Below are 14,247 nucleotides of genomic sequence, written 5' to 3' on the forward strand. Positions count from 1 at the left end.
GCACTAGCTCTTTCTAGACCAGGCTGGCCTCGAACTCACAGAGATCCGCCTGCCTCTGCCTCCCGAGTGCTGGGATTAAAGGCGTGCGCCACCACTGCCCGGCCTAAGAGAAGATTTTGATTATCTCCTGTGCTGGTAGCTAGTGCCTCACAGAGAAAAAGAAAAGCAAGATTGGAAAAAAAAAAGATTTTGAGTATTCTAAGTCATGGAGATAAAAATTATTTTAGTCTATTTTTAGAGAGACAAGACTAAAATATAAGATGATTGTTCGTTAAACTATACATTTCTTTTCCTTCCCTCCATTTCTCCCTCCCTCCCTCCATCCCTCCTTTCTTCCTTCTTTCTTCTTCCTTCCTTCCTTCCTTCCTTCCTTCCTTCCTTCCTTCCTTCCTTCCTTCCTTCCTTTCTTTCTTTCTTTCCCTATGATACTTCTTAAAACTTTCCTTTTGCTTTGTTTATAAAGACACAAATGAGATAAACTCTGTGTCTAGCAAATTTTCTTAAGGTTAGTCAAGGCTTTCTGACAAGGTAAAGACTTAAAAATAATTTTTAGCTTAAGTAATGTTGACTCGTATAGCCCTGATACATTTCCAAACAGAATAAAATATTCTCCCTTATAAAATAAAATGTTATAATTCCTAGATAGAATTTAATGGCTTACCTTGATTGATCTTGACTTTAACTTCATAAAATAAATTTACTCATGTTTGGTTTAATAAAATATTTCTTCATAATTAGAACTCTTTAGAAATGTATTCAATATTTCTTATTTAAAGAAAGAATTTAACTTCTTAGTCTTTAAAATGAGTACTTAAAGACGGGTATATTTTAATGATTTTGACTCATTAATTTCAGCAGATAATGTTTGAATTTTAGCAGTTAATTGAAGCTCAACAGCAAATTTGTATCTTACGTTCAAGCTCCCCACCTTTGGATTAGTATAGTAGGGGGCACTCTCCAAAGATAACTGGGCAGCGGCATAGGATGCATAATGATCTAATAGATCACATCCTATTAACAGGCACCCACCTTTGATTTAAAAATAGATAAAATTTGAATCCCTTTTGTAATTTTTTTCAATTTTTGAGAAGACAGAACATGCTTAATTTTCATTTCTTCTTTTTTTGTGTGTGCAAAACAGCTATTTCTCTAATATTCTCTAATAATTTCTTTTATGCTTTATCTTCTTTGTTTTGCTTCTGTCTACCATTGAGCATCTCAATGGGAGAATCACCATCTTAATGTCACATTGTCTCATTTAGTATTTTTCTATATCCAAATATTTAATAAAAATAGCTGCTGTGCTATGTACTCAGGATCCTAGAGTTGCTGTGAAGACGTGGCACATTGTTCTAAAGAACAATAAGCGTTTGAATGCACCAAGTCGTGTTTCACAGTACAAACTGTGGCCTATAAATAAGAAGTTCCTGTTGTGTTTTCATCTTTGGAAATAGTTGCCAGTGGTTTTAACACACTTTACCTTTGGACAGTCCCATGAGTGCCAATCTTCCCTGAAGTCACAAATAGACAGGACCGAGACATTCTGCACTCTCTTTAGCCACTGCAAACATATTCGTTCGTCAGTCACCCACGTGAGCCAACTGAAATAATAGTCACTGCCAACAAACCGAAACAGATAGCCCATTATCACCTTTAAATTATAACTTCATTTATATTTTCTAAATATAAAGACAGTTGTTTTATAGGATTTATATTTAGTAGGTAAAAAGGCAAACTTTCCCAGGGAGGAATATTTAAATAGAACTGCTGGTTAGATTAAATAAGACCTTCTTCATCTAAGCAAATTATTTCATACCTGAGTTTTCTCCTCATTTTTGGCAAAAAATGAGCTAAGATGTAAGGGCAAAGCTCTCTGTCTGTCTGTCTATCTATCTATCTATCTATCTATCTATCTATCTATCTATCTATCTATCTCTATATATATGGCACAAAAATGTTAGATTTTCTATTATGTACCCATAATCTCATTTTTTTTTTCACTTTTTAGTAGGTGCAGAAGGAGTAAATATAGTGTAAAGACCATCTTTGCTTCCAGGTGGGGTTCATGGTAGAAGGCACCTTTAGCTGTCACCATGGTCAAGTGCTGAGATTTGGGTTAATATAATAATCAGATGATGTCAATAGCATTGATGGTGCTTATAATATAAGTGCCAGTGAATGGCTGTGATGGTTATACTTGTCTATGAATTAACATTTATATCTAGAATTGCAGAACATTTTGATTTTCCATAGAGCTAGAAGGGACTTGGGGCTCAGATCCAGATCTCATAATATCCTACCACAGTGAAATTATTTAGCCATGTAGTTCTTTGTTTCTATATAAAAATAATAATGTACTGATTTAAGTATGTAAATATGGGCCGAGAGTGTGTAGAATGTCTCTTGACTCATGTACAATTACTGTTAGCACTAAAGGAGAATACTATTTTAAAATAAAAACACCTATTCAAGTTTCCATTAACCAGGTTGAGTTTAACTCTGATTCCCCTTGGTGTAGCTGGAGAAGACTTAAGCCATGTAGGCAGGTGTGCTAGGCAGGTCAGGCTCTTGAAGACATTGTTTGTTTGTTTGTTTGTTTGTTTTTGTTTTTATTTTGAGACAGGATTTCTCTGTAGCTTTGGAGTCTGTCCTGCCTGCTCTTGTAGACCAGGCTCGCCCTGAACTCACAGAGATCCGCCTGCCTCTGCCTCCCAAGTGCTGGGATACAAGACATTCACCACCACCACCTGGATGACTATCTGGTTTATAATATCCCCATGGTGCTCATAGATCCAGAAATCTCAGCTTGAGGGAAATAGATCAGACATTAATGGAGTCACGCTGAAGTCATGATAAACTTTTCAATCTGCAAGTTGGTCCCAACTTTACATTTCTACCTCTGAGGAAAGCCCCAGAAAGCTTTTGATTCATCACCATGGTCATCTTTAAATGAGTCATTTAAATGGGCAAGAGGGTATTTTAAAAACTAGTTTAAGAAACTTATTTGTGACTTTTAATTTGTAAGCATCTTGCATTTTAATTTTCTGCTTCTGGCATGCGCATTTTTAACTCACTAGAAAAAAGTCTAAGCTTTTCAATGTGTTAGAATTTGGTTAAAACTGAGAGACAGAGTCCGATGGTAGCTCTCGCCTTTATCCCAGCACTCAGGAGGCAGTGGCAGGTAGATCTCTGTGAGTTTGAGGTCAGCCTGTTCTACAGAGAAAGTTCCAGGCAAGCCAGGACTACACAGATAAACCCTGTATTGAAAAAGAAAACAAACAAAACAGAAGGAGAGGGGATCTGAGATCACTGACCTTGATGCTATCATGTCTGGAACTGGTACTTCTATGGGGCCCACGTGGTGCGGGTAGGTAGTATCAACAATAAAGATACGGACAACAGGATTCTTAGCTCCAGCCTAGCAAGAAAATGGAAATTTACAAGCTAATACTATTTTTACTTTCCACCAATATTTTTAAAGCATCTCTTGATTCTAGGTATATTTTAGTAAGTAAATAACGTTATGAGTAATACAGTTGGAAATATTCTGCATAGAGGTCAGAAACTTCATTTCTTTGTACTTGCAAGGCAGTACCAATATTGTACCAATGGGAGTCAAAGCTATTTCCTGTGTCTGATGAAGGACCCGATTTACAGGAGAAATCATTGGGATACCAAGGGTACGTCTGCCACCTGTACTCTGTCCTGATTTTTGAGACAGCCGTGTTTCATTATTTTTCAGATGATAATGAACAATATACCCATGTGTTCTGAAGGGCAGGGATAAGATCTGTTTGGAAGAGAAAATAAAGCAGATCTATATGAAACTTACCTTTTTTTTTTTTTCTTTTGCCAAGGATTAAATGGCCAGATTGCTAATCTCCCCAGTTGCCTCACAACACACTACCATTGCTTCCTTCCCAAAACAATCACACTAACAAGTAAAGAGCCCGTGGGCTTTTACCCTTTTCTTTGGTTTGTGTGTATTGTGCTACTATTTTCCTAAAATTTACATGATGTTATATGCCTCATGCCTAGACAGTCTCTTTGAATTGATGTTATTTTGCTTCAGAAAGAATCTTGCAGTTAAAATAAAATTTGAATCCGCAAAGTTTGGGAGCACAGTATTCAATGCTTTTTGCCTTCATCTAAAGTGTGGTTCCCAACCTTCCTAACCCTGTGATCCTTTAATGTAGTTCCTCATGCTGTGGTGGCTGCCAACTATAAAGTATTTCCACTGCTACTTCATAACTATATGTTTTTCACTGTTATGGATCATACTGTACATATCTATGTTCTGATGGTCTTGGGCAATCCCTCTGAAAGGGTCGCTTTACCTCGTCTTGCTCACACTGCTTCTCCAGAACACCCCAGTTCTTTCCATTTTGAATTCTTAGTTATCAGGGTTTTCATTTCCAAGCAACTCCAACTTTTAATTTTTCTACACAGTCCTTGAGGGGACTCCTATCTCAACACACATTTCCTACCTCCTCCCTTTTCCTAAATGGCTTTTAACATAAACATTATAATTCGACTTCTCTCTCTGGGTTGTCTTTGGCTTGTTTCAAAAGCCACTTTTGCAAATGCCACCACATCCATGCTGTCACATGTAGGGACCCACTGGAGTAATTCATGATTAGGGTTTGGCAAGTAAAAGCAGTAGGAGCTATGTATAAAAAAGCCACATTCTAAAAGAAAAAAATGTCTAATTCTCTTGCATGAGATAAATTCATTCCGATTTTTTGCTCTCATGCCTTTGTCTAAATTTAAAGTAGGTAACAATGCTCCTTCCCTGTCCCTTGGCCATTCTGCTGCACGCTCAGGTCCTCCTCCAGCCTTAGAACTGAATAAAAAGTGTGCATGGTATTTACCTTCATTTAATTAGCTTAAAGAAGACACGTAGGCTCACAGACTTCACTGACCTGTCTACAAAAGATCTGATCATCTGCCTGATGCTACCTGACCAAGTCCTCAAATTCAACATTTGAATTTCCCTTTTGGGTTTGCGTTTACATGAGAATTCAAGAAGGAATTTTGAAACAGAACTTTATCCTGAATTTGGAACATAGAATGAATATATATATATATATATATATATATATATATATATATATATTTAAAACTAAGTTAAGCTTGTTTTTCCTCCATGATCTAGACCATATGTTTTTTTTCAAAGATTCTGCAATGGATTTTTTCAAAGACTACTTCTTCCAGCATCGCCAGATGTCCAAAGCAACAGATGTCCACATAAACAATAGAGCACAGTACAGTGTTTGCTTTCCAGTGACAAGGACAAGTAACTTTGCAAATGTGTTGATCCCACCTCTATTCATGGTAATGATTGCTCATTCTGATATCAAGGGATGAAGGCCTCTATGAAAAGTATCCGGCATACCTTTGGGTATGGAATATTTATTGTTCTAGGATACTGTCCATCACCGTAATAGGAATAGGCAATAATTGGTATGTCCGAATCGTTAAATTCTGCATATGCCAAAAATTTTCCATTTGGAGACCACCAAAGAGCATATTTTGCAGCAAGCATTTCCTCTGAAAAATAAGTATTTACATATAATTTACAACTATAGCTTATTCTTAAAATCATTGTCGGTACTTCTAGACAAATATTTATTGACTTAAATCATGTTTTTAATGTGGATGTAACATATGCCAGACTTTGGTTATTAAAAAATACTGTGAATTAAGAGGAACCGTTTAAACTTTATTCTACATCAGACATCAATTAGTCTTGTTAGTAACTGCTGCTAATCACAAATGCAACATTTAAAATAAATAATAAACACATTGATAATAATTAATTTTCCCTTTAGGGCAATTAAAAAATAACTTAAAGTAGCCCTAATAGGCTAAGCTACAGACTTAGGTAGACAAGGTTGTCCAGTAAATAGGCGATGCCTAAAGTAGACAAAGCAGACTCTAGTTTCACTGCCAAATGACATTGCCAGTGGAGGTTGAGTTTCATTCCTAAGAAGTTTTTAAAGCCAGGGTTAGTGTGTGTGTGTGTTTGTAAAAATATACGTATACATATATCTTTTTTAAAGAAAGGTAAGAGATAATAGATTAGAAGACCTCTTAAAATCCAATTAAGGCATGTGTACTACATGTTTCAGAATATGAATAAAATTTAAGAGAATGTCAATATAAAAAACTAAAAACATTTTCCTGCTGAATTTCATAGTTGTTTACCTTGGAAAGGAGGAAGAGTTCTTCCTTAAGCCAAATAAAAATGGGGTAGCACGTTAACTAAGTAACTGAGGACCATATACGTTTTAGAATACAAGTATTGTGTACTTTATTGTAACATTCAAAAATATCGATTCCACTGGTCCCTGATAACAAGATATTCTTTAAGATAAGTCACTGTCTACTTACAACCTATTAACAGTTTTCAGAAGAACAGCCACTCATAAGAACAAGATTCCATTCAACTAATTCCTACTAAATATATGAGAACATTTTCAGCTTTAAGCCTGATACAGCAGTGGTAGAAAAGAAATATAACTTACCTTCATAAACCCAGTCAGGGATTCCATTAAATATTTTATTTTCTCTTCCAGTGTGAGTTATTTGAAAAGGTGGATCTCCTGGTCTTTGTTTCAAATAAATATTGTTTTGATAGACATATGCCTAGAAATAGTAGAAAATTAGTGAATAAGTGAAAATTCTCTATCAAAAACAGTAAAAATTTTTATTTAATTATTTACCTAATCTCTCTTTAAAGGGCTGGTAATTCAAATGCAAAAGGATCACAACTAAAATAATCTAACAGGTTAAAAAATGTAATCAACTTACATTAACATTTTATGATTTTAAACCCTTCATCAAATAAAATAATTTCTACTGCAAGTAATTATTTCATTATCCAACACATATTGTGCATATTGACAGGCAGTCAAACAAATCCCTGAATATTAATAGCTAGCCAGATCTAATCTTTATTTAGAGTCCTTAAATAAGAGATTGGACAAAATTTCATGTTGTCTGAAGCTAGTCTGGGAAACTTGTGAAAACCATATTTTTCCTGCGTTTTCTGGCACAACGCATTCTGGCTGAGTGTAAGGATAAAGTTTTTGAGTGCGATATTTAAAGAAGTCTATCCATGAGCTTTGGATTTTGCGGAATTCTCAAATGGGTTTCAATTTATCCAAACTCTTCCCGTTTTTAGCCACTGAAATAGTCATGATGTATCTTTTTTTTTTTTCCTTTTAGGCAGGGAAATTTAACAAAGGCCAAAATAAAATGGCTCCTCTTTTATTTAAATGATTAAACACTTCTATAATCTAAACACTTACTAATTTACTCCCAACAGGCGACCAGCATAGATACTGAATTGGACGAGGGAGCTCATAGCCTCTCACAAATTCCCTAGAAAGAAAGAAAAACAAATATATAAAAACACAATTCTTGGCATTCAATATTTTAAAAAAATCTGCTTAAACAGAGTAAGTAAACAAACCATTAAAATTAAGGACATCTGTAAGAAATATCCTCACTTCTACAAGTACAACGGAGGAGTACATGGGAATCAGGTACAATAGCCATGCACAGTGACGGCCATCCTCCCATTGGTTTAAAAGCCACCTAACTTGTCTGTTTTCAGAGCTTCACAGTGACTAACACACCCACAGAGTGGGCCATCTAGACAGCATCTAACAGAGTCCCTCTGTTTTATAGAAGGCCACTGTGAGATACGGAGAGATGACAATGGCTTTTACAAACTGCAGTGCTGGTTCCTGGGCAGACCCCAGATAAAGCTCCAGTCATTTAACCCCTGAGACTAAAATTTGCACACACCAGGCTAAGATGGTCGCCGATGTGCCTTCCAGCTCTGAGTTTCTATAATTGGGCTCAAGTTTAATATGTGCTCTTCCACATCCCCATTCACAACCCCCATCTCTGTGAATGCATATGAATTTCAAATTTTTGAAAATAAGATGCCATTTGACAATCTCCCTAGGGATCTGACTTGAAATCAGAAAAGGAAAGGAACAGCTGATCTCAAGCGAAACTGAAAAACAGATCGTATGCTGGGCAGTGTGCCGTAAGCTTGCAAAGTTCTCCACCCGTGGGGAAATTTCAGACACTCTATTGGCCAAAAAAAAAAAAAAAAAATCTTACTTTGATGTTTAGAGTCCTTTTGCAAGCTTCAGCTATGTGAATCGCATTGTGGAGTCCTTGTAGCTTTTCAATGAGAACACATTATGCCCTAGAGAATCCTAAGCTGCCGTGCTCAAAGTTTCGCTACTTGACCATCAGGGCTGGTTTTGCGGGACAGCCTAGCAATATCTACTCCTAAGATTAATTTGAAGATATTCAGAAAGACCCTGTTTCCTTTTCACTTAAATCTCTGTCTCTTGGGCCTCACATTTGTCTGTCAGTTCTCTCTTCCCCTTTCCCTCACATCTGGACACTTGAGAAGGCCTGCCATGCACTTTATCTTGTTTGAATTTAGTATGTCACAGAGAACAATACCTAACACTGAGACAAACATTTGATAGGAAAATGTGACGCTCCTGAAAGAAGAAGATTATGACTTCTGGCAGCCAGGGGTCAATACCATGCACATGAGAGGTCAAGGATATAATGGAGAGGTAAGGACATAGTTAAGGTAACCAGGCAGAAGCCATTCTTCATCTGGTTTACAGTTATGTATGAAGTTAATGAGGGTATTATATTTGACTGACATTGTAACCCTGCCTAAGTTACAATACATTGTAACTGCCTAAGGTACAGAGAAAAGCCTAACTTTTCTCTATGGAATGCAGTTAAGGCATGCAAGAGCATAAACAACTGCAAGATGCAAATCCAGTTGCATGTCTCTTTGTTACTGGAAAGGCACTTGAGCTGTCATTTTGTACTTTTATGCATCACTGATGCCATGAAACATGGAGAAAGGGGATGTTTTATAAAAGCTCTCACCATGAATTCCCACCTTGCTTTAACCACAGTTATCTTTATTACTCCGTACTAGATGTTTTTTCTTAAATTTATTAAAAACTTTTGCTAATTTTTTCATACAATATATTTTGAGGATGTTTTCCCCCAGATCCTTTCTACCATCCAACTTAATATTCTCTTTCCCTTTCAAAAAAGACCATGAAAATTAAAATGAACAAGTAATGGACAATTAAGATTTTAAAAACCAAAATAAAACAAAAAGTCCCCAACAGCAACCACAAAAACTACGGAGTTTGTTCTGTGTTCAACTACACCCGTGCATGAGGCCCACCCTAGAGTGTAGTTGATATACCCCAGTGACACTCCATGGAGAAAAGGGATTTTCTTTCAGTGTCTGTGAGTATCAATTACAAATAGCTTTTTGGTTAGAGGTTTTAATAATCTTAAGAGGCAGGGGCAAGGGATGAGTGGTATTTAATCAAAACTTGACTTTCTATCAATGATCCATCTCTATCTGAAATGATATGGTTTCACCTCGACAAAAGCATCCGCAAAATTAAATAGTTATGGGGAAAATAGGAGACACACACAAACAAGCCCAGTGGTTTGACCAGATTTATTGCAGACAAGCTAAATAGGTAACACATTACCTTAATGCAGGACATTAAGATTATGTCCTGCATAATCTTACCTTACAAATAGGTAAGATTATGCAGGACATAATCTTACTGAAGTCATTGTTTAAGATATTAATAATCATCATTTTATTTGGGAATGTTTTCATTTGGGTGCTTTTCAATTTGTTAAACTTCAGTATCAAGTATTTTTAAGTGAGTGACAAAACATTAAAAACAAGAACCCGATTAAGGCCTGAATAAAACTGCTCTGCAAGGCTCCAAATCCCAGACTGAAGGGCTCTTAGGAGTAGGGTTGGTTCTCTCCTCTCATTTGCATTTTTCCCTATATGCTTATAGAGCTCTGTAAATACTTTTTGCCTTTAGTGGTGATATCGAAACAGAAGGGAGACTCCAAATCCATTAGGTCCACTGAGACTGTGTTTTAAAATCCAGGTCTAGCTTCTTTCCTGAACATTTTTTTTTTAAAAAAAGGAGGTGACTTTTTTTTTTTAAAAAAATTATTTTGTTCCTTGCTAAACAAAAGGGGAGATAGCCCAGAATAAGCTTTTCAATACCTCTTCAAGACATATAATTATCCTTACTTTTTATATAATAGTAAAGAGGGTATCGTATTAAGTAAGATGAGTAGCTAAACTAATCCATTTCCTCAATTAGCCAGAGTGAGTTGTCTGACGTGCAAATCTGATTGTGTCATTTCCTATAAAAACCTTCAATGGTTTTCTTGTCTTCAGAAATAGATCTGAGCTCTTTTTAATGGTTACCTAGCTATTATTGGCCCCTGTTTCCAGACCCCAAATCTTTTCAGTATTGTAGACCCCACCCCTAGTAGGCAGCCCTACTGTAATCAGTTGACAGGAGATACTTAAGTTTTTTTTTTTTATTAGCACTTTGTGTTCTCTCTGCCTGGACGCTATCATATACGCTCATATTAGAATGCTGCCCTTCAATGTTCCTATACATTCATTTTTTTCTTTGAAATAGTGACAATTTATGTAGTTGGAATGCACATAAAAATAAAGAAACTAATATATAAATAACAATCCCTATTCCTTCTATAATTAAGAGATATTTAATGCTTTAAAGATTGAAATAAGCATTTTGAAATTTTAAAAGCAATCAGTTTTAAATCAACGAATGGAGTGTGTATCCAGACAATGATTGTTGCCATACCTCCTATCTCAGGCCTCTTTCTAATGCAGTGGTCTCCTTCCTTAATATAGTTTCGTGCCCATGCATTTAAAAAAAATTCTTTTATTACACATTTTTATTTCCATAAGTAGAACATCTATATTTTTTAAATGAGAAAAGTCAAATATATTTTGTAAATATAACACACAATAGTAGTCTTAATCAATAGGTAGCTATATCATAGGAGGGTTCTCCTGTTTTGTGGGTTGACCTTTATTGCAAACTACATGCGTAATATCAGTAACAAGATAATGTAGTCTTAAACTCAGATGGGAGTTCGAAGTCTTAGAGTTAAGCTACATTAATAGTTAGTGGTGGTGCTTTACCCATTCCGAAGGTCGTAGATGTAGTATGTCGCTGTGTATGAGTATCGCCAAAGCTGTTAGGAAGAGAGGCAAAGACAGAGGACAAAGTTTTAGAGTTCAGAAAGCTTATTCAAATAATACTATGTCATGGCAGATTCTCACTGGGCCCTAGGGGAGATGTGTTTCAGTGCACACAGGGTTTTGTTTACTTTTACTGTATACTTTTGTGCGGTTTGTTCAGGTTCCAGAGGGCACCCCAGGATGATCTAAGTTTTACTCCATTAAAAACATACCCAAAGTCATTTTCTAATATAAAAAGCTATCTTTGACATACTTTGTCTTTAGAATAAAAGAGGACCCTGATGATGCTCATAGCCTCTAGCAACTGCCTAGAAGGAATTTCACCACACAGCCTGTTACAACATGTCTTCCTTTCTTTGGGTATATATATTTAAACCATATAACTATTCATAAAATGAATAGGAGAGTTTAGCTTAACAAACTTAATATTCCTCCTGAACAGAACTGCCCTTCATCTCCTTGAGTACATGCTGGGATTAGTGAATATTGCAAGCATTGTTCTGGATTCTGTTTCTTAAAGGACTTTCAATCTCTTGACAAGCTCCAGCAGGCTAAAATGTGTATTTCTGAGGATTCAGGTCACCAGGGCTACTGAAGAACAAGCCCTGTTTGAGCATCCTGGTAGTGGCCGAGTGACTTCCCCATTGGAAGAGGAAGGAAAGCTTGGCAGGGAGCTTCATCCCAGGGAAGATCTGAAAAATGTAGTGAAAGCAAAAGTTCCTTTTCTCTTTTTCTTTCTCTCTCTCTCTCTCTCTCTCTCTCTCTCTCTCTCTCCCTTCCTTCCTTCCTTCCTTCTTTCTTTTTTCTCTTTATTTTTTTTTTGATTAAAGCAAAGGAACTGCTAGAATTTGGATTTGAACGTGAGTTTCTTATGCGTTTGTTCCATATGGAGAAAAGAAGTGAGATAACTATTGACTATCTACCAGTTATTCATTCAGGAAGAGAAAACTAACTACCAGTAACCCCAAAGGATTAGACTCTCAACTACACAAATCTGAGGCCTCTTCTATAGTATCTTGACTATAAACTCTTTAATATATAACTTCATATATTACACCTCGATTCTTCCATTTGGAATTGCAATGTAGTTTTGTGAGATTAAGATGCACAAGAATTGTCTAATGAGTTATGATGACAAAGACTTCTAGAGAGACCACAATAATTGTTCCCTTTCTGATGGCTATCAGTACACCCAACTGACGTTTTCTTACCTCAGTTTAAAATAAAATGGTTTCTGTTACTTGATAATTAGTTAATGAGACTAATGAGATGCAATGTCAATTATGAATTATTGTGTACATTTCAGCAATGCTTTCAGGATTCATTTATTGCATGCATCATGATTTATTGCATGTTTAGAGATAGATATAGACTTCTACTGGTAGGAGCCCCCTCCCCTAGAATCACTAAATTTTCTTACTTTAATATACTAACCTGTATGTTAATGGGATAAATAATGTATGTGTATATATATGTATGTACAAATCAAAATTAAGTAGTTTATACCTTTGAATAATCACTTTCTAGATATGCAAATTGCCGATCAGGTGACAGACCATAATCTGAAGCATTCACACTTTTCTGAAATTATGAAGAAGTTGGTTAGAATATAGAAGAAGGTGCCTGATATAAATCTTTCATTCTTAAGGAGTATCACATTATTGATATACTCAAACGCAATTTCAATGCAATTTTTAAAAACAGATGCTAGACCTAGTACATATAAGGGAATTTACCAGACACTGTGGGATGATATATTAAAAAAACACAGCAATTTCAAAAGCATATAATATTAAACTTTATAAAGAGTGACAGTACAAATTAGCAAGTTATAAAAGTGATTCAGCAGAGTGGTGCAAAAGCATTAAGGGGAGAGCAAAGAAGAGGATGATTGGTTACACGGACTACAAGGATATCCTGCTAGCTCAGACTAAAGACCAGGTCTTTATGGGTAGAGATGGAGGAGGCTGGAGAGCCCAAGAAGAAAGAATATGAACCAAGCATCATAGCTACCATCCACTGAACATCTAGTCTATGTTAAGCAATATCCTAAGCAAGTTTCAATGTTATTTGATTTAATTTTTATATTAAGCTAAGGAAGTATTATTGCCCTCACTTTATAGTGGAAGAAATAGAGGCATTGCAAGTTGGGGTAGTGTAGTAACTTATCCAAAGTTTCTCATGAGTGACAGGAGTTGAATCTCAGTTCACTTGACTCTGGGTTTCTAATTCATATCTTATGCTATGTCACTTACACAGGAGGAAAAGATACTACGGGAGAGAGCAGAAGATGAGGGCAGTGGTTCGGTGTGTCTAGAAGAAGGCACTGGAGATGGAGGTGGGAAACGGTTGTAACCCCATCACCACTAAGAATTTGAATGTGGTCTTGTGTCGGTGGGGTGCTTGCCAAGGTTCTGAGGGAGTCAAACGATGCTGATACATACCATGGTGCTATTACTCAAAATGACATATGATTCTCCTGTTTCAATATTATAAAGCACTATGTTATCATCCGTAGACTGATGGAGATATTCTTGTGCTTTACATGCAAAAGAAAGCAAAACATAAAATGATGGCTCTTAAAGAAAATATTTGTAACAAAAGATTCCCCCTCTGCTCCACAGATAATGCCTCGCCTTCCTCCCTTCCAGCACAGAGAAGCTGGTCACAGGAGGACGAAACTGTGCTCTTTCTGCATCTCATAAAGATGGCACATTTGCCATATGGCACCCATGGCAGCCCTTGTTAGAACGGATTCAGGGTGCTCAGAAGGAAAATGTCATCTTCTCTGAGCTACAAAGAGGACACACTAGTTTGAAATGGTGAGTTTCTTTTGTAACACTGAAAACAAATCTTATTTGGGCTTTGTTTTGATTTACTGTAACTGATACTTTATATGAATTTTCTAAAGGGAAAAAGAGCAATATTCTACCTTGATAAATGAACCTTTATTTGCACAAGTATAATGCAATCTCTTTAATCTTACCATTTCTTTGGTTAGATCTTTGACCACGCTCTAATCATAAAAACTAGGAATATCAAGCCGGGCGATGGTGGCCCATGCCTTTAATCCCAGCACTCGGGAGGCAGAGGCAGGCGGATCTCTGTGAGTTTGA

The 14,247-nt window shown here is 36.3% G+C and overlaps 1 protein-coding gene across 1 annotated transcript in view; it reads right to left on the bottom strand.

The window, feature by feature from the left end:
* Fap (fibroblast activation protein alpha) overlaps nt 1–14,247 on the bottom strand; it is a 68,369-nt gene that overhangs the window by 37,691 nt on the left and 16,431 nt on the right. Inside the window, exons 4-11 of the mRNA XM_026790018.1 lie at nt 13,576–13,670; nt 12,638–12,712; nt 11,072–11,124; nt 7,314–7,386; nt 6,528–6,648; nt 5,396–5,550; nt 3,315–3,418; nt 1,481–1,616 (exon numbers count right to left, since the gene is read on the bottom strand). Coding sequence (XP_026645819.1) covers nt 1,481–1,616; nt 3,315–3,418; nt 5,396–5,550; nt 6,528–6,648; nt 7,314–7,386; nt 11,072–11,124; nt 12,638–12,712; nt 13,576–13,670 — 812 coding nt within the window. The remainder of the gene's footprint in view (nt 1–1,480; nt 1,617–3,314; nt 3,419–5,395; nt 5,551–6,527; nt 6,649–7,313; nt 7,387–11,071; nt 11,125–12,637; nt 12,713–13,575; nt 13,671–14,247) is intronic.

The sequence above is a fragment of the Microtus ochrogaster genome, chromosome 4 (genome assembly GCF_000317375.1).
Source record: "Microtus ochrogaster isolate Prairie Vole_2 chromosome 4, MicOch1.0, whole genome shotgun sequence".
In the NCBI taxonomy this organism is placed as follows: Eukaryota; Metazoa; Chordata; class Mammalia; order Rodentia; family Cricetidae; genus Microtus; species Microtus ochrogaster.